Source organism: Pelophylax lessonae (genome assembly GCF_965119305.1).
Source record: "Pelophylax lessonae genome assembly, chromosome: 7".
NCBI classification, from domain to species: Eukaryota; Metazoa; Chordata; class Amphibia; order Anura; family Ranidae; genus Pelophylax; species Pelophylax lessonae.
In genome coordinates this window covers 230634689-230655616 of record NC_138774.1, presented here as the reverse complement: position 1 = coordinate 230655616, position 20928 = coordinate 230634689, and the positions used below count along the sequence as shown (strand labels likewise).

Sequence of the window (20928 nt, the reverse complement as noted above, 5' to 3'; positions counted from 1 at the left end):
GGGTAATGCTGGCGGTTACTGCTGGTGGGTAATGCTGGCGGTTACTGCTGGTGGGTAATGCTGGCGGTTACTGCTGGTGGGTAATGCTGGCGGTTACTGCTGGTGGGTAATGCTGGCGGTTACTGCTGGAGGGTAATGCTGGCGGTTACTGCTGGTGGGTAATACTGGTGGTTACTGCTGGTGGGTAATGCTGGTGGTTACTGCTGGTGGTTACTGCTGGTGGGTAATACTGGTGGTTACTGCTGGTGGGTAATGCTGGTGGTTACTGCTGGTGGGTAATACTGGTGGTTACTGCTGGTGGGTAGTGTTGGTGGGTAAGGCTGGCGGGTAGTGTTGGTGGGTAAGGCTGGCGGTTACTGCTGGCTGGTAATGCTGGTGGTTACTGCTGGTGGGTAGTGCTGGCAGTTACTGCTGGTGGGTAATGCTGGTCATGTAGGTACTGCTGGAAGAAGTAGCGGCTGCAGTAGAGAGCAGAGCCGCTGCTTCCTGTATGGCTCCTGTCACAGGCGGAGTGCATTTCATATCACTCCGCCTGTGACAGAGCCAGAACTATACAGGAAGCAGCGGCTCTGTCACTGATGACTGCAGACATCCTAAGTCTCCCGCGGCAGCCGGGAGATCGCACGCCACTTGCGGGTGTCCGTGAGCCATCGGAAAGAGGCGGGAGACTTGGGATGTCTGCCTATGGAGATTTTTAGGTATCGTAGTTGTCACCATTCCACAAGGGTATGGAATTTTAAAACATGACATGTTAGGTATCTATTTACTCAGTGTAACATCATCTTTCATAATATGTAAAAAATTGAGGTATATATTGTGGGTTTTTTTTATTTCATTAAAGTTGTATTTTTTCAAAAAAAAGCTGCATTTGCAAAACTGCTGTGCAAATACCGTGTGCCATAAAAGATTGCAACAATCCCCATTTTATTCCCTAGGGTCTCTGCTAAAACAAATGTATAATGTTTGGGGATATAAGTAATTTTCTAGCAAAAATGACTGATTTAAACTTGTAAACAAAAAGTTCCAGAAAAGGCCTGGTCTTCAAGTGGGTAAGGTGCGTTTTTCATGTCACCTTTCCATTATTCCTAGATGACTGAGGGAGGAAAACGCATACAAAATGCATTATGCCGTGTGTTAAATTGTTAAAACGCAAAGCATTAAAAATGTGCTAAAAATGTGAATGCGTTTTAAAAAAAAAATGCATAATGTGTTTTACAATACATGAGTGTGAATGGGGCCTGGTGTTTCAGGTGTTGGGGGGCTGTCAGAGTGTAGGACCTCACAATTTCACACAAGCTTTGCTTTCAGCACTTTTCTTCATAAGGTGATTTTTTCATAATTTTTATATATATATATATTTTTTTTTACATTTTTCTTTCTTCTAACATTTCCTTTATTTGTAGGGAGAGCTGAAAGCTGAAGAGACATGCATTTTTATGTAAAGTCTGCTCCAAGCTTTTTTTTATTTATTATTTATTTAAAAGAAAGTCAGCCATGGCGGCCTGCATGGTTCCTCCTGACACTTTGTTTTGCCTCAGAACCTTCTAAAATGCCTCTCTAATCAACTAGCCAATCGGAGCACTACCTCTGACCAACCAGCCAATCGGAAGCCTCTTCCCGCTAATCAACTATCCAATCAGAGCCCTCTTTCCTGATAAACTAGCAAATCAGAGCCCCCTATCTACGCAGCCGCAGCGTGTTAAGTCGGAGACGAGCGGTGTAACGCTGTGGGCAAGCCTCCCCTTAATTAGTGTGGGCGGGGCTGTACCTGGTGTCCCTACTGAACTTCCTTGTTGGCGTGGCCTGGGCTTCAGATGGTGTTCCCTGGTTGGTGTGGGCGGGGCTTTGGTGGGTGTTTCCTGATTGTAGCGGGCTGGGCTCTAGATGGTATTCTCTGATTGGTGTGGGCGGGCCTGAGGTGTTCCTGGTCCCTGCGATGTGGTATAGAAGTCGGTCCGCGGTGTGAGTACACGGAGGAGGCCGCCCGGACTCTCAGGTACGCGGGCTGTGTGCTGGCTGTATAGGACTACATCTCCCAGCATGCCCCGTATATCCGCATACACTCGCAGGGCATGCTGGGAGCAGTGTGGGCGGGGATATCTCCTCTGTACTGATGAGCAGTTGCTGATGCGTTCCAATTGCTGGAGAATCTGACCAATCCGGGAGGAGTCCGCCCCTCCATCATAGCCCTCTGCTTTTATGGAAGGATCCACTGTCTGTGCTGGCCCAGCTCCTTCCTCTTGTACTTAATTGTCCTGGCCTTTTCTAGGAGTGTCTAATGTCTGTGCTGGCCCAGCTCCCCCCTTCCACATCATTGCCCTCTCCTCTTCATGGAGTAGTTAATTCCTGTTAGTGCTGTCTTATTGGCTACATTCTGTCTGTGCTGGCCCAGCTCCCCCTAACCCTAGGACTTTCTAGTTGTGTTCCATGCTGGCCCAGCTCCTCCATGCTCGCACTCTGCACTTTCTGGGAGCGTCCAATGTCTGTGCTGGCCCAGCTCCTCTGTCCTTCCATGTCCCAGCTCCCTCCTTGGTGACCCAGCTCCTCCCTCCCTGCATGTCCTAGCTCTCTCCTGTTCTGAAAAAGTCCAATTACTGTCTGTGCTGGCCCAGCTCCTCCTGACTTTTCTAAATTTCAATAATTATTTGCCTGCCTGTGCTGGCCCAGCTCCTTCTGACTTGTAGAAACTCCCCTTCCCTGTGTGGGCGTGGCCATAGGTTGTTCTGGCACTGAGCACTGCATTGTGAGGAGGGGGCATGTTAGCTGTGTACTTTAGTTCAGGGGCCCCTGCAGAGGGTCCGGGCAGGCAGATTGGGGGCCCCTCATATAAGAGCAGAAACCCTTTGTTAGCATATGATAGATCCGCATGTGTTTGGGTAAAAAATTTGCAAACCAATTCCCAACCCAACCCCCCATGCAGTGCACTGCACCCCACTGCTGTACATAGAGGGGAATGACAGGACACTTCAATACAAGTATGAAAGACGCTGTCTGTGCTCTGTTTATGGGGTATCAATAAAGTTCGGTGAAATAAAAAAATGAGTCCCCTGCTTGCCAGCCGGGGCAGTGCTGGAATCTCTCATACATGTGGAAATCAGCTGGAAAATGAGCAAACACAGATTTTTTATTTTTATGCAAAGACACCAGAGAATAAAATGGCGGGTGCTGCAATTTTTTACCTCGCATGCCCGATGTTTGCACATCGCTTTATCAAACGTAATTATTTTGTAAAATAATACACTTGGGAACCCAAACACAATATAATACCCAGTTATTTGTTAATCTATAAAAGATGAAGATACGCTGAGTAAATAGATACCAAACACGTCACGCTTTAACCACTTCACCTCCGGAAGGTTCCCCCCCCCCCCCCCTTCATGACAAGGCCATTGTTTTGCTATTCTATTATAATATTCTATTATACTTTTACTTGCCGCCCGCCCACCATAGATATACTGCGGCAGGCTGGCTCGGCTGCAAGAACCACCGTACCCGTACAGAGGTTCGTGGGGGCGCCCCTATTGGGCAGCGGGGATGCCGTTCCATGGTGCCGGTGGCCGTGACTGCCGGGCACCCGCGATCACTTCCCATGGAGAGAGAAGGATGGTCAGCTGTTATAGACACAGCAGACCGTTCTCCTCTCTGGAATGAACACAGAGCGCCTGTGTTCTTTCTATATAGGGTCACAGGTCTATGTGTTGTTTCCATATGCCCCCCCCCACAGTTAGAAAACACCACCTAGGCTCACATTTAACCCTTTGATTGCCCCTAGGTTAACCCCTTCCCTGCCAGTGTCATTATTACAGTAACAGCGCAATCTTATGCGATCCTGCTATGTAGGATTGCATGTCTCTGTGATTACATCACAAGCCACGCCCCCTGACAGTTAGAATCACGCCCCCTAGAGACACACTTAACCCCTTGCTTGATCACTAGTAAAGTTAACCCCTTCCCTGCCAGTGTCATTATTACAGTAACAGCGCAATCTTATGCGATCCTGCTATGTAGGATCGCATGTCTCTGTGATTACATCACAAGCCACGCCCCCTGACAGTTAGAATCACGCCCCCTAGAGACACACTTAACCCCTTGCTTGATCATTAGTAAAGTTAACCCCTTCCCAGCCAGTGTCATTATTACAGTAACAGTGCATATTTATAGCACTGATCACTGTAGTAATGTCACTGGTACCCCCAAAAGTGTCAAAAATCTCAGTTAGGGGTCCGATCTGTCCGCCGCAATTTCGCAATCCCGATAAAAATTGCAGATCGCCGCCATTACTCGTTAAAAATAAATAACAATGACATAAATCTTTCCCTTAGTTTGTAGATGCGATAACTTGTGCGCAAACCAATCAAAATACGCTTATTGGGATTTTATTTTACCAGAAATATGTAGCAGAAAACAAATTGGCCTAAAATGATGAAAACATTTGATACTTAAATATAAATATTTTTTTTTGGGAATGTTCTATCGCAGAATGTGAAAAATATTGTTTTTTTTTTTTTTGTTTTTCGGAATTGTCGCACTCTTTTGTTTATAGTGCAATAAATAAAAATCACACAGGTGATCAAATACCACCAAAAGAAAGCTCTGTTTGTGGGGAAAAATAGAACATCAAATTCTTTTGGGTACGGCGTTGCACGACCGCGCAATTGTCAGTTAAAATAACGCAGTGCCGAATCACAAAAAATGGCCTGGTCATTAAGGGGGTTGTAAACCCTCTCTTGGAAGTTGTACCTATAGATAATCCTATAATAAGTCTTACCTATATGTACTGTAAATATCTCCTAAACTTGCACCGTTACTTTTAATGCAGCCAATGATGTCATCAGCACATGCGCTCTGAAGGAACGCCCACCCACGCCGTTCCTTCAGAGCGCATGTGCCGTGAACGGCAGCTCCCGTGCACATGTGCAGGAGTGATGTCATTGCGCCTCCGGCCAATCAGATGGCTGGAGGACGCGAACCAGGAAGGACGGCCGAACATGTTGGCCGTAGCTCTGCTGAATGGGCGGCACTGCGGGGGCTTCGTTCTAAGGTAAGTATTTCATAAGTACAGTGCCTTGCAAAAGTATTCGGCCCCCTTGAACTTTGTGACCTTTTGCCACATTTCAGGCTTCAAACATAAAGATATAAAACTGCAATTTTTTTGTGAAGAATCAACAACAAGTGGGACATAATCATGAAGTGGAACGAAATTTATTGGATATTTCAAACTTTAACAAATAAAAAAACTGAAAAATTGGGCGTGCAAAATTATTCAGCCCCCTTAAGTTAATACTTTGTAGCGCCACCTTTTGCTGTGATTACAGCTGTAAGTCGCTTGGGGTATGTCTCTATCAGTTTTGCACATCGAGAGACTGAAATTTTTGCCCATTCCTTCTTGCAAAACAGCTCGAGCTCAGTGAGGTTGGATGGAGAGCGTTTGTGAACAGCAGTTTTCAGTTCTTTCCACAGATTCTCGATTGGATTCAGGTCTGGACTTGGACTTGGCCATTCTAACACCTGGATATGTTTATTTGTGAACCATTCCATTGTAGATTTTGCTTAATGTTTTGGATCAGGTCCACCAATTTTGGTGGGCCTGTGCGAATTGTAGCCTCAGTTTCCTGTTCTTAGCTGTAGCCCATCTGCTTTAAGGTTGGATGTGTTGTGCATTCAGAGATGGTATTCTGCATACCTTGATTGTAATGAGTGGTTATTTGAGTTTCTGTTGCCTTTCTATCATCTCAAACCAGTCTGCCCATTTTCCTCTGACCTCAACAAGGCATTTTCCTCCACACAACTGCCGCTCACTGGATATTTTCCCTTTTTCGGACCATTCTCTTTACCCGAGAGATGATTGTGTGTGAAAATCCCAGTAGATCAGCAGATTTTAAAATACTCTGACCAGCCAGTCTGGCACCAACAACCATGTCATGTTCAAAGTCACCAAAATCCCCTTTTTACACCATTCTGATGCTCGATTTAAACTTCAGCAAGTCGCCTTCACCACATCTAGATGCCTAAATGCATTGAGTTGCTGCCATGTAAGTGGCTGATTAGCAATTTGTGTTACCAAGCAATTAAATAGTTGTAGCTAATAAAGTGACCAGGGAGTGTATATATTATAGTTTTATATTAACCTTCCACGTTTTCTCTGTTATTCCCATTCTTTTCCTTTTAACAGGAATCTCGGCATGATGGAGGCTGAGGCCAGCTCTGCTGCAGAGTCTGATGAAGACAAAGCTTTGAAGACTCACTTTAAGGTGACGAGGTTTATTATGGAGGCCGGTGAGTGCTAGAAGAGTTCACTCCAATCCCACATCCCAATCTTTTACAGCTCCAACAACTAACAGACATAATCCATTAATTTCATTATCGCTTAGCTGGTCAGCCGATTAGTTCATACAGAATGCATTATTTGTTTACATGTCAGTATACACAGTGCAGCACACATACAGCTCAGTACACCCTCCATACATATCAGTATACACAGTGCAGCACACATGCAGCTCAGTACACCCTCCATACATGTCATTATACACAGTGCAGCACACATGCAGCTCAGTACACCCTCCATACATGTCAGTATACACAGTGCAGCTCACATACAGCTCAGTACACCCTCCATACATGTCAGTATACACAGTGCAGCTCACATACAGCTCAGTACACCCTCCATACATGTCAGTATACACAGTGCAGCACACATACAGCTCAGTACACCCTCCATACATGTCAGTATACACAGTGCAGCACACATACAGCTCAGTACACCCTCCATACATGTCAGTATACACAGTGCAGCACACATATAGCTCAGTACACCCTCCATACATGTCAGTATACACAGTGCAGCACACATATAGCTCAGTACACCCTCCATACATGTCAGAAGACACAGTGCAGCACACATATAGCTCAGTACACCCTCCATACATATCAGTATACACAGTGCAGCACACATATAGCTCAGTACACCCTCCATACATGTCAGTATACACAGTGCAGCACACATATAGCTCAGTACACTATTCATACATATCAGTATACACAGTGCAGCACACATACAGCTCAGTACACCGTCCATACATGTCAGTATACACAGTGCAGCTCACATACAGCTCAGTACACTATCCATACATGTCAGTATACACAGTGCAGCACACATACAGCTCACTACACCCTCCATACATGTCAGTATACACAGTGCAGCACACATACAACTCAGTACACTATTCAGACATATCCGTATACACAGTGCAGCTCACATACAGCTCAGTACACCCTCCATACATGTCAGTATACACAGTGCAGCACACATACAGCTCAGTACACCGTCCATACCTGTCAGTATACACAGTGCAGCACACATACAGCTCAGTACACCCTCCATACATGTCAGTATACACAGTGCAGCACACATACAGCTCAGTACATTGTCCATACATGTCAGTAAGGGCCTGAGAACTTGTGAATGTGTGAGGAGCAATGACCCATGGGACATGTAGTCCTGGGCAGGAGAAGGAAGTGAATTTAATGGCAGAAGATTTTTTACCGTGCTATAGGGGCATTCTATAGAATACTTTGCGGCTTGCTATAGAAGCACTCTGAAGGCAGGAGGAGCCAGAAGTGCTGGCGGGGGACACCAGAAAAGGAGGATTGGGGCTTCTCTGTGCAAAACCATTACACAGAGCAGGTAAGTATAAATGGAGTGAGAGCTACCCCCCCCCCCCCCCTCTGGATCCAACTGGCCCACCATTGCTGGACCTGGAGGTGGACAGTTCTCTGTGTTGGGTATGGACAGACCTGGAAGGAGACTGTCCTGGGTGACTGGTATGTATGGAGGGACCTGGAGGGAGACTGTCCTGGGTGACTGGTATGGAGGGACCTGGAGGGAGACTGTCCTGAGTGACTGGTATGTATGGAGGGACCTGGAGGGAGGCTGCCCTGGGTGACTGGTATGTATGGAGGGAGACTGTCCTGGGTGACTGGTATGTATGGAGGGAGACTGTCCTGGGTGACTGGTATGGAGGGACCTGGGAGGAGACTGTCCTGGGCGACTGGTATGTATGGAGGGACCTGGAGGGAGACTGTCCTGGGTGACTGGTATGGAGGGACCTGGGAGGAGACTGTCCTGGGTGACTGGTATGTATGGAGGGACCTGGAGGGAGACTGTCCTGGGTGACTGGTATGTATGGAGGGACCTGGGAGGAGACTGTCCTGGGTGACTGGTATGTATGGAGGGACCTGGAGGGAGACTGTCCTGGGTGACTGGTATGTATGGAGGGAGACTGTCCTGGGTGACTGGTATGTATGGAGGGACCTGGAGGGAGACTGTCCTGGGTGACTGGTATGTATGGAGGGACCTGGAGGGAGACTGTCCTGGGTGACTGGTATGTATGGAGGGACCTGGAGGGAGACTGTCCTGGGTGACTGGTATGTATGGAGGGACCTGGAGGGAGACTGTCCTGGGTGACTGGTATGTATGGAGGGAGACTGTCCTGGGTGACTGGTATGTATGGAGGGAGACTGTCCTGGGTGACTGGTATGGAGGGACCTGGGAGGAGACTGTCCTGGGTGACTGGTATGTATGGAGGGACCTGGAGGGAGACTGTCCTGGGTGACTGGTATGTATGGAGGGAGACTGTCCTGGGTGACTGGTATGGAGGGACCTGGGAGGAGACTGTCCTGGGTGACTGGTATGTATGGAGGGACCTGGAGGGAGACTGTCCTGGGTGACTGGTATGTATGGAGGGAGACTGTCCTGGGTGACTGGTATGTATGGAGGGACCTGGAGGAAGACTGTCCTGGGTGACTGGTATGTATGGAGGGAGACTGTCCTGGGTGACTGGTATGTATGGAGAGACCTGGAGGAAGACTGTCCTGGGTGACTGGTATGTATGGAGGGAGACTGTCCTGGGTGACTGGTATGTATGGAGGGACCTGGGAGGAGACTGTCCTGGGTGACTGGTATGTATGGAGGGACCTAGAGGGAGACTGTCCTGGTTGACTGGTATGTATGGAGGGAGACTGTCCTGGGTGACTGGTATGTATGGAGGGAGACTGTCCTGGGTGACTGGTATGTATGGAGGGAGACTGTCCTGGGTGACTGGTATGTATGGAGTGACCTGGAGGAAGACTGTCCTGGGTGACTGGTATGGAGGGACCTGGGAGGAGACTGTCCTGGGTGACTGGTATGTATGGAGGGACCTGGAGGGAGACTGTCCTGGGTGACTGGTATGTATGGAGGGAGACTGTCCTGGGTGACTGGTATGTATGGAGGGAGACTGTCCTGGGTGACTGGTATGTATGGAGGGAGACTGTCCTGGGTGACTGGTATGTATGGAGGGAGACTGTCCTGGGTGACTGGTATGTATGGAGGGAGACTGTCCTGGGTGACTGGTATGTATGGAGGGAGACTGTCCTGGGTGACTGGCATGTATGGGGGGACCTGGAGGGAGACTGTTCAAGTGATGTGTTTGGGTGGATGTGGAGGGGGATTGTTCTTGGTGACTGGTTATGGATGGACTTGGAAGGAGATAGGAGAACCCATTTACCTGATCCTGGCTTCACCATCTAACTTACTGTCCTGGAACAAACATGCAAAAATGAGATTTCAGACTTCACTGACTGCCTGCTTTTTCTAAGTCTGCGGTTCTTGAGTAAAGGCATTACCATCCAGGATCATCATTTCTAACCAATCCAGCCATGGCATCCCCCGTATTTCCACCCTCTCAGGCTACCTTTTAACTTTAGTCAACAAAAAGAGTTTTACAAACATTCTATTAAGTTTAGCTCCAGCTCCGGGGTGTCAGTCTGAATACCTAATTTATAGCTGTGCCACCAGCATTGAACTTATCCAGCATTTCTCAGATTGCCTGGTGTCCTCTGCCTACAGGCCTCAATTTGTCGCCTGGATTATGAAGATTCAAGCTGAGCGGTAATAATCAGATTTGTCTTGCTTGTTTTGAACCCTTCGTTGGTTTGATGCATGCGCTGGCTTTGTAGGGGCTCAGCATATAATGTTTGTGTTCTGTGCTTTGTCTCAATCTGAGAAAAGTGACAGCGACATCTTCAGCTGACTAAAGGGTACTGCAGGCCAGCACATATATTCTTAGCTTCTTATGTGGAACGTGTCCTCCTAGCTGCTCCCTTTTGCAGGAGAAGACCACCACTTAAATGACTTATGTGTTATAGTGCCGAGGGGGGAATTTTAAATTGCGGAATAAGAGATTGAAGGAAAATTCTTAGACTCTGGAACATGGGCTAACCAGAGGCAGAAATTTGAAGTGCCACTATAATTTTCCGTGAACCATCATCCCAGGCACATCTCCACATCAAAGGAACTCTACAAAAGACTCAACACCACCTCCCCTTAGGAATTAGGATTAATTTACAAAAACACTGATTAATATCTATGTTTTTTTTTTTTTGCACCCAATGCATCTCATGCATCAAGTTAATAACATATCTGGCAGCGGATTGTCCCTCGGCATCCTAGAATCCAATGTAGGACTATAGGCTCATCATTGCTCTTAAAGCGGATCTTCACCTTCCCCGTCCATTTTTATTTAACCCCTGCTTACCTGGTTGCAGGTGCTGCACAGTTAAGATACTCCCCCCCGCCCAGCAGATCCAGCGTTGTTCTGCTGAGAGTCCCCTCTTCTTCTCTGCCCTGCCCGCTCTGTTCTGCACCGCCATCTGCTTGTGTGACATCTAAGGGAAGCTGCCGCCTCTTCCAGGTTCAGTCAGTGGCTCTCCTGATGAGACGGCCTCCTTGTTCAGTGAAGGACTGTGCCTCCTGGGATCTGTGGTGTACATATCCCTGGAGACACAGCAGGCAAAGTGCACCTCATCTGTCTTGGTGAGAGACATGCATGGGGGGCTGGCTGAGCTTAAAAAGAGTTAAAAAAAGCCCTTTTTTCACAGCCAAGGGGTGGAGAGGAGGTAACATCAAATTGAGGGTAAAAATCCATGTTAAAGCCTAGGTTTAGTCAAACATTTAAAAAAAAATCAGCACAAGGGACAGTACATACTAACAACATCAAGTGTCCCTTGTGCTGATGGCTGCTGCTTTAGCTGAGGTCCAAAGTTCTCTGAACCGGCCCACCACCTCCACCCCCACAGCCGTAATCTTCAGGTGCATCAGGGATTATTAATGCTGAGGGATCTGTGACAGGTGTGCTGACTATGACCACCCTTTCCGCCACCCTTCTCCGTTCATAGAAGCTGTACTATAGCTTCCATACATAAAATGAGAGAATTTATGAATGGGTGAGGCAGACCTTTCATTCATATGCATATTTTATTGATGGAAGCTAAAGTACAACTTTGCTACTGTGAATGAAGGGGGTGGGGGGGACATAGTCGGCACTCACACTGCAATTCACATGACAGATTCCCTCAGCTATGTTAACCCCAGCTTCACCGGAATACTAATGTTGCTGGGAGTTGGAGGACTTTAGATTTCAATGAATGCAGCAGCCATAAGCTCAAGTGACATTTTTCATTGATAATAAGTACTGTCCCTTTTGCTGATTTAAAAAAAAAATAAAAATTTTTGTCTAAAGGAGCAAGATCAGGTAAGTAAAACCTTTTTTATCTAAACTAGCAGGTAACCCATTTTAATCTGTCTAGTCAGGAGTAAGGACCTAGTTCCCTGCTGGTATCTCTGGTCCTGGCAAAGTTTTTTTTCTAGTTAGTTAGCTTTTCTCCGGATTTTTCCTGTGAACTGCAAGGGTTACCCGCTTGTTTAGGTCTAGCAGGCTTCAAAAGCAGGGGCAGACCCTATGCAAGGGAGCAGGCTGCTAGCAGGCTTCAGCATGCTGTCAAGAAGCTTCAGGAAGATTTGAAGCCTGCTAGCAGTTTACTTAAAGTGGCCATCAGCACTCCCATTAGGATCTGTGTTCAGAATGTACAAACTGCAGCTGAATGGTACTTTAAAAGCTTCAACTTGCAAATGCTTTGTCAAAGCTGGCTGTTCACAATGCTCTTATACAAGCTGAAGCCTGTGTGTCCCATACACACAATTCTGTACAAATCACGAATATTACAGAACTAATTATCTGTTTCATAGGTGTTAAGTTGGGAATGCAGTCCATCCCAATTGCTACTGCTTGTACGATCTATCACAAGTTTTTCCATGAGACCACGCTTGATAAGTATGACCCGTATCTTGTGGCAATGTCTGCCATTTACCTGGCTGGAAAGGTAGAGGAGCAGCACCTTCGAACAAGAGACATCATCAATGTTTGTCATAGGTGAGAACTACTTAATGTGGCATGTTGCTTCTTTATCCATATTCATATGCATGATGCTTATGGACTAAGTGTATTAGGACATGGGCATGGTCCTGTTCTTTTTAGATGCTCTACCTCAGGGGTGTCCAACTCTATTTCATTGTTGGCCGCATCAGCATTATGGTTGCCCTCAAAGGGCCGGTTGTATCTGTAAGACTGTATAAATGTATCTACTATTTATCATATTAAATAATTGCCTCTGCATTCGATTATTATTGGTTTTAGGAATAATTTAACATTTAAAGAAGTTGAAAAGACTGGAGGTTTTCTATCTTAATGCATTCTATGTATTAAGATAAAAAGCCTTCTGGGTGCAGAAGCCTCTCCAGCACCTCCTTTTACTTACCTGAACCCCATCTCTGTCCAGCGATGTCCACTAGTCCCTCGGCCGTTTGGGACTCTTCCTCCTGATTGGCTGAGACACAGCAGCCGCCCCATTGGCTCCCGTGGCTGTCAATCAAAGTCAGTCAACCAATCTGGAGAGAGGGGGCGGGGCCAAACAGCAGCTTCGTGTTTTCATCTTTTCTATTTTTCTTTTTTTTTTTTTTTCATAAAGGACTTGTCAAAAACAGTTTTCTGTTACTTTTTTACACTTTTTTGGTGAATGGGTAGGATTTACCCGATACTGATTCAAATGGGGGGGGGGGGGGGGATCTGGGTCCAATCTTGTTAAAGGGGACTTCCAGATTCCTATAAGCCCCCACCCCCAGACCGACAACCGCAGCCCAGGGTTGTTGGGAAGAGGCTCTTGTCCCCATCAACATGCGGACAAGGTGCTTTGGGGTGCCCCAAAGCAACCACCCCCCCCAAGTTGAGGGCATGTAGCCTGGTATGGTTCAGGAGGGGGGCGCTCACTCAATCCCCACCCCCCCTTTCCTGATCTGCCAGGCAGATAAGGGTCTGGTATGGTATTTGAGGGGGGACCCTTCAAATCCAGACCAGAAGGGCCTGGTATGGACTGCATGGGGGAGGGGGACCGTTCACCGTTTTTACATTTTTTTTTTTTATCTGTATTGCCAGGAGCCGGAAACCGACAGTACATTACAGTTGCAAGCAAGTTTAAATTACCTTTTTTCCTTTACAAATGTCAGTATTGCTGCAGCAGGCTCTATACATCATACATATGTGCTACTTTATAGGCAGACTAAGGGGACCCCCCAGGCAGGATATTTAAACAAATTTTTCATTTTTATTGTTTTACTTTAAGCATCATTAAAATCACTGCTCCTTTAAAAACGTTTGTTTTAAATAAATTACTCTTTCGTTCACTGATGGACACAGCTCCATGTCTTCAGACCATTGGGTCTCTCTTCAGGAGTAGGACTAGGCAGAAACCCTTTTTGGTTATGCCCCTGGGGCAGTCCCAGAAGGTATACCATCACTTCCTGCTATAGGACTTCAGTTTTTTTCTGCCTAGTCAGGAGTAAGGACCTAGCTCTCTGCTGGGATCTACGGTCCTGACATTTTTTTCCTTTTTAATTGGAATTTTTTATTTTTTCTTTATTATTTTGTTCCTGTGTAAACTACAATCAATAGCCAGACTGGGTGACTCACTGGATATTCTAGATCCTTATGGTCTTCCCAGTCTGGTCTGCGAGCGAAACCCAACTATTAGCTCCGCGCAAGACATAGCCCCACTGGACGGGGGCTGGCTGGTGAGTAAAACACCTTGTGAGGTCGCATAGCCCTGGTCATGACAGCAGTCACGATCAGAGACGCAGCGTACCTCAGAACGCAGCACCCCCATTCCAAGATGGTGCAGTGGACTGTTGGGAGTAGTGCACGCCTCGTGCCACGTGGTATGGTGAGCAGTGTCCCCCATTTTGCTATATATTCTTTATTCCCCGCTTTGGTGACCATGTTTGCGTAGTCCAGCGGCCATGTTTTGGTTTTCCCAGAGAGATAAACGGCAGCCATTTTCTTGTGGTCTGTGGGCAGTGATGTGCTGCGGGGGCCTCTAGCGCCAGTGTCGGCGCTTCCTCTTCCTCTTTCCATAGCAGTGTGGCAGACTGTTTGGCGCTTTCCAGCATGGATATGCTGTAGGTATAGAAAATAATCCCATTTTGTTGCTTTGCAGCCTTTTGTTCTATCCAGCTATATTTGCTGCAATTTATGCCATCCAAGTGAAAGATACACCAACATGTCAAAAAAAATTGTAAGAAAAAACAATGACTGAGTTGGAAAAAGTATCACCCCCTTATGTCAGTATTTTGTTGAACCACCTTTTGCTTTAATTCCAGCCTTTGGTCTGTTGGGATATGTCTCTACTGACTTTGCACATCTAGACTTTGCAATATTTGCACATTCTTCTTTGCAGATTTGCTCAAGTTCAGTTCAAATTGTTGGTAACCATTTGTGGACTGCAGTCTTCAAGTTATTCCACAAGTTTTCAATGGGGTTTAAGTCTGGGCTCTCATTAGGCCATGCAAGGACTTTCACCTTTTTCTCCTTCAACCACTGTGTGCTCATTTTGCTGTGTGCTTTGGTTCATTGTCATGTTGGAATGTAAACCTTCTTCTTATTGACCATGTTTTGGCAGAGGGCAGCAGATTTCCCTCCAGAATTAAATTTTACTCTCATTTGACCAGCTTAAAACGCACCTTGAAGATTCTGAGGCCACATGGAAAAGGTGTTCTGGTCAGATAAGACTAAAATTTAATTATTTGCCCTCAACACCAAATGATATGTCTGGCAGAAATCCAATACAGCTCACCATCCAAAAAACACCATTCCTACAGTAAAGCATGGAGGGGGTAATATCCTATTATGGGGGTGTTTTTCTGCAGCAGGAACTGGAGCACTTGTCAGGGTAGAAGAGAAATGGATTGGGCAAAATACCACCAAATTCTTGAGGACAATCTGCTGTCCTCTGCCAGAAAGTTGCCAATGGGAAGAGGATTTACTTTCCAACAGACCCAAAGAACACAGTGGTTGAAGGAGAAAAAGATGAATGTCCTTGTATGGCCTAGTCAGAGCCCAGACTTAAACCCCATTGAAAATCTGTGGAATGACTTGAAGACTGCAGTCCACAAACGGCCACGATCAAATTGAACTGAACTTGAGCAGTTCTGCAAAGAAGAGAGGGCAAATATTGCAAAGTCTAGCTGTGAAAAGTTAGTAGAGACATATCCCAACAGACTAAAGTCTGTAATTTAAAGCAAAAGGTGGTTCAACAAAATACTGACATAAGGGGGGTGATCCTTTTTCCAACTCAGTGATTGTTTATTTTATTTTTTTCTGACATGTTGGTGTTATCTTTCACCTGGATGTTATAAGTTGCACTAGTAAATACAGCTGGATAGAACAAAAACTGTGTCTTTTTTTCAGGCTGCAAATCAACAAAATGTGATTATTTTAAAGGGGCAGGGGGGGGGGATTCTTTTCTATACTCACTGTAAATATATCTAAATTTTGTAAAATGGTAGAGCAGCGTAGATTGAAGTGAAGCCAGACGTATGTTACAGTTTGATGGTCCTTTTTTTTTTTTTTTGTGTGTCTTGAACAGGTATCTGAATCCAGGGAGCGATCCACTTGAAGTGGACTCCAAGTTCTGGGAGCTTCGGGACAGCATTGTACAGTGTGAATTGCTGGTGCTGAGGCTGCTACATTTTCGGGTCTCCTTTAACCATCCGCACAAAGTGAGTGATTGAAAACAGCATGGTATGTGCAGCGGCATAATGAAAGCATGACTTGGCAGGACTTGTATAACAATAACACTATGACTACCCGTCATTAGGTAAATGAGTACAAAATGTTCAAGGATACACATGGAGTGAAGTTTATCTCTGTCTGTCGTGCTTCACTCTCAGCATGGCACCCGGCATACATTGTCACTCTATTCTGTCTCTATAATAGAATAGACATGCATACTGAATATGTAACACAGTCGGTGGCAAAAAAAAAATGTGGAGTTTAATTGTGTATTTAACCGTTTGACCTCCGGAAGTTTTACCCCCCGTTCATGACCAGGCCATTTTTTGCAAAACGGCATTGCGTTAATTTAACTAACAATTGGGCAGTCGTGCAACGATGTACCCAAATAAAATTGTTGTTCTTTTTTTTCCCCACAAATAGAGCCTTCTTTTGGTGTTTAATCTCCTCTGTGTTTTTTATTTTTTGCACTATAAACAAAAAGACAGATTGTTTTGAAAAAAAAACTTTCTGCTATAAAACGCATCCAATAAAATTTTTTTTTTCGTATATTTAGGCAAATATTTATTCTGCTACATGTTTTTGTTAAAAAAAAAAAAAAAATCCCAAAGCACATATATTGACTGGTTTGCACAAAAGTTATAGCGTCTACAAACTTTGGGATATTTTTACTTTTATTTTATTTTTTTAAGTGGAATGGCAGCAATCAGCGACACATAGTGGGACTGCGATATTGCTGCAGATATTCTGACACTAATTTACACTTTTTTGGGAACCAGTGACACTGATACAGTGATCAGTGCTAAAAAAAATATGCACTGTTACTGTACTAATGGCACTTTCTGGGAAGGGGTTACCATCAGGGGGGATCAAAGGGTTAACTGTGTGCCTAGCCAGTGTTTGTGTACTGTGGGAGGTGCTTTTAGTAGGGAACGAGATAGAATTAATTCCCTGCTTTGCAGGGGCGCAAACTCCATCCCTTTGCTCTTGTCAAAATGGCGATCTGCCTTGTTTACAGCTGTTCTGCCTCTCTACCGAAAGATCGGCTGGTGCTGATGGACATGGGATACCCGCCGATCGGTTTCCACTGTGTGTAATCACAATGGAAGTGAGTCGCTGGCAGCCCGCATGTGTGCCCTCTACCTGGAATTGTCAGATAACGCGTATATAGGTGATCTGGCACACAGGTGCCGCCCTGTAGCAGTAAAACTGCTTTTAGGGGAACCTGAACTGGGTAAAGTGAATCTCTACGTTGCTGATACTAGCCAAAGTAACATTTTAGGAGGACTATGAGCCAGTATTTGCTTTTCCTGCTGCCCCAATCCTCCGACCTACCTTCAGAGAAAAATCTGGAACTCCCAGGTAATGGAGGCTTTTTTTCGCACTACTCTGCCTCTCCACTGTGATTGACATTTGAGCTTCCAATCACCAGGCCGGAACATGTAAAAATGGCCAATTATAAACAGTGGAAAGATAGCGTTGGACCTGCGAGGTTATTTTAGGGTTTCCCAGTCATTTTTTTCACCTGGCAGGCTTTCTTCAGGAAAATGGCCACGGCAGGCTTCATTAAAATGGCCATTTGATATATCTTCATTAAAATGGCACTTGCATTGTTTACTAATAAGGTTCACTATATAAGAATGTACGATGGCGCCGGTGACAAAATGTGTCGGGCGGAGCTTTGTGACGTCATCGCACACGAGCAGGGAGTAACTGCATTTCCTAGAGCCAAGCCACTGAGAATACCCAAGTGACTGTTAAGGGGACCACACAGTGGTCCTACCCTACTAGCCTATGTGCACTGGAGGAAGTGCACCCACAAATGTTTCACTTTTCTTAAAGCACCAATTTTGCATAGATTAGTGCTATGTCAGTTTTTTAATTCTCTGAGCACCACCCACAAGAGGATTACTGAACATTGAAGCAAGTGTCCTTGGAACAGGAGTAAAGCTGCCAGCCATTGAAGTTACACCTTTAAGGGGAAGGTTTATATGGACCTGTTCAAGGTCTATATAGGAGGTGAGCGTATAGTTTGAGTTGTAAAGGGGCACAAGTTGGTGACCTATGGAGAACACCAGATTACCAGAAGAGTGTTGTTTTTAAAGACTTTATCCACGCCTATTTTTGTATTTTGAGCATTTACCACACGGAGTGTTATCAATAGGAGGTGTCATATCAAGTGTGTGTGGCATTCACTTAAGCCCTGTACACACGTGTCGAAAATCGGCAGGGAATTTTTGGCCAACGTCCGATCGGCCAATGTTCGGCTTGTTAGTATGATGCTTCCGACAACCAACTCCGACTTTTCGGCCGAAAAAAATCTGGTGTGCAGACTATAAAATTTTTGTTGGCCGTCAGCACAACGGCCGATTTTCGTGCAGTCAGTACAGATTTCGACAGGTAAAAATCTGATGAGCAAGTCTGGGCATGCTCAGTAAGGAAAGAACACAAAGAAAGCAAACCAACACATGACATCACTTCTGAAGTAGAATTTTGTTGGGCGAGAAAATTCGTGTGCAGTCTCGGCACATTCCAACCAACAAAACACCACTCTGGACAAAAGACGGACGATCGGTCGGCTGATAATCGTTGCGTGTGTACGGGGCTTTAGTCTATTTTCTTGAAATGTTTATACTATCATAGTAGGCTATATACTTTTATTTTTGGAATTGTGGGTATCGCTATTGTTGTAAGGACATCATCCATTTGAGCTGTTCATTTTTAGCACTGTTCACATTTCCAATTGATTTTTACTAATAGAGGGGTAGTGCTTTACCAGTTTTATTATTTATATGTCCCCAAACTCATACTGTCTGCATCCATGGACATGCACCCGCACCCAGATGGATGTCAGATTGGGAGCAGCAGCTGTGTCCGTGCAGCCACTGCATCCCAGTTTACATGAATGGGACTGCTTCCACACGGATGCATGGAACACTTGTGCATCCCATGCTCGCCAACGCGGCCCTCACATGGATGTACACCCATGTGAACGAAGCCTAATGATCTAAAGCAATGTGAATTGAAGCACCACACCACTGCTAAAATGTTCAGATACGACTTTATTCTAGTAAGGGTCAGGGAACCAATCAAAAGGGTATCCAACATGGTATTCCCCCCCCCTCCTCAGCAGGGCTGCGAAACCAGCTCCTGTGCAGATAATGGCACTGGAGGAAATACCATTAAGGCTAAGTTCACACATAGCCCTGCCTCTACCAAGATGGCCACTTCCACACAGGAACTCCGTGTAGAACCAGGCATGGTAAGTCAGTAATGGAGGAAAGATCAGCTGCAGAGAGCCCAAATAAAATGGTGCCTAGTCACTAGCCGCAGCCTGCCTTTCTCAGGCACAACTTTCAGAGTTCAGTAGCTCTTTAACAATTTTAATCAAAAGATTTTATTCATTCCCTTGGGGTGCTTTTTAAAAGAGAAGTTTGGGTTTTAGAAAAAAATTATACTTATCTAGGTGTATGCAGCACCTAGATAAGATCTGATGCTACATCTGTTCCAAGACTGAGAGCTGAGCGATTATAGACTGCTGACCACTCAGTTTTCAGTCTTCACTGTCAGTCACAGGCTCTCTACTCTGCCCCTCCAGCATTCACTGGAGTGCCAGGCTGTGGAGGGAGCGTCTGGCTCAGTCTTAGTGGCTTGCTGAGAGGCTGATCCACCTGCCGGTCCAGGCATTTGGGTGGATCTTGACAGTAAAGTCAGGATCATTCACAAGCCTGGACTGGCAGAGCGAACTGCACTCCTGTCACATGAGTGCAGTCACCAGCTCTCTGCTCTGCCCCTTCTGCCACAATTCAACCCTAAGTAAATTAGTTTAGCTCGCATATACTATAGAATAATGTAGATAGCTACCAGGTAATTGGTTACCATAATCCCGTCATAAATTGAAAAAGAAACCCCCTTAGGTTTGTGGGACTTTAAGGGTAACAGTAAAGGCTCTCTTAGGAGAAATTTTTTTCGTGTAATAAGTATAAAATTTATTTTGAAAAAGTGTAGTTATAACAAAATAATCATCATAAACTGTACATATTTGTAATTATAGACTCGAAAAAAAAAAAAAAAGCGTGAATGATACAATACAGTTATAGGTACATAGCAGAGTCCAACGCGTTTCAAACTGTTTGTTTAGTACATAAATCTTCCTCAGGGAATCTGCATATGTTCCTGAAATACATAATTGAATATAAATTCCAAGAAACAGAATATACATAGGCATTTTACAATGAAAGGTTTTTTGTACATGAACAAAGTATTATTTGCATCTGCGACCACATGTTGCCCTGAAGATGCCCTGGAAAGCCTATTGCTTATCCAGGATACCCCTAGAGAAGAAACCTACTCCCAAAGATTAGGGGGGGAAAAAAAAAAAAAGGGGGGAAGAAGGAAAAGAGGAGGGGGGGGGGAGAAGGAAAGGGAGAAGGGGGAGGGGAAGGGGGAAGATAAAGGGACCCCTTGTGTTAAAGAACATACCTGCAAAACAGTAGAGCCCAATAGGGTTCCCCTTCGGGGGGTAAAACTCCCAAGCGTTGAGAGCTAGAGTCAGGTATAAAGATTTATTCTGTATCTGAAACAGCGAGTATATTTATAAGAAGCTGTCAGAGATCCTGGATTGATGTAAGTGTATTTACAAACATTGTTACAGAAAATATTCATGTAAATTCACCTGTTATAATGATTTTCGTGTAGACATATAAAAGAGGGAAAAAGAAAAAGGAAACGAAACCAGGAAAAATAGGGAAAAAGGGGAAAACTGATTTTTCCCACAAAATTATTATTATCTTCCGATGTATATATCTCTCAGATTTATTACAATAGGATCCTATTAGGGGAGAAGAAGATGTGTCTTTTCAGCTTTGGTAAATCAAGATAACGTATATAGTATATTTAGTGATTCGAATGAAGTAACTCTTACCTCACTAATTTATTGGAGGGTGTGGGGTATCCCATCGGTCTCCAAGGGTAAGTTGAGGCAAGGGTT

The 20928-nt window shown here is 45.2% G+C and overlaps 1 protein-coding gene across 1 annotated transcript in view; it reads left to right on the top strand.

Moving 5' to 3' along the window:
- The first annotated feature begins 1931 nt into the window (after window positions 1-1931).
- The window catches only part of CCNQ (cyclin Q), a 39747-nt gene continuing 20750 nt past the window's right edge, over window positions 1932-20928 (top strand). Inside the window, exons 1-4 of the mRNA XM_082262531.1 lie at window positions 1932-1996; window positions 6173-6276; window positions 12065-12248; window positions 15793-15925. Coding sequence (XP_082118657.1) covers window positions 6183-6276; window positions 12065-12248; window positions 15793-15925 — 411 coding nt within the window. The 5' untranslated portion in view covers window positions 1932-1996; window positions 6173-6182. The remainder of the gene's footprint in view (window positions 1997-6172; window positions 6277-12064; window positions 12249-15792; window positions 15926-20928) is intronic.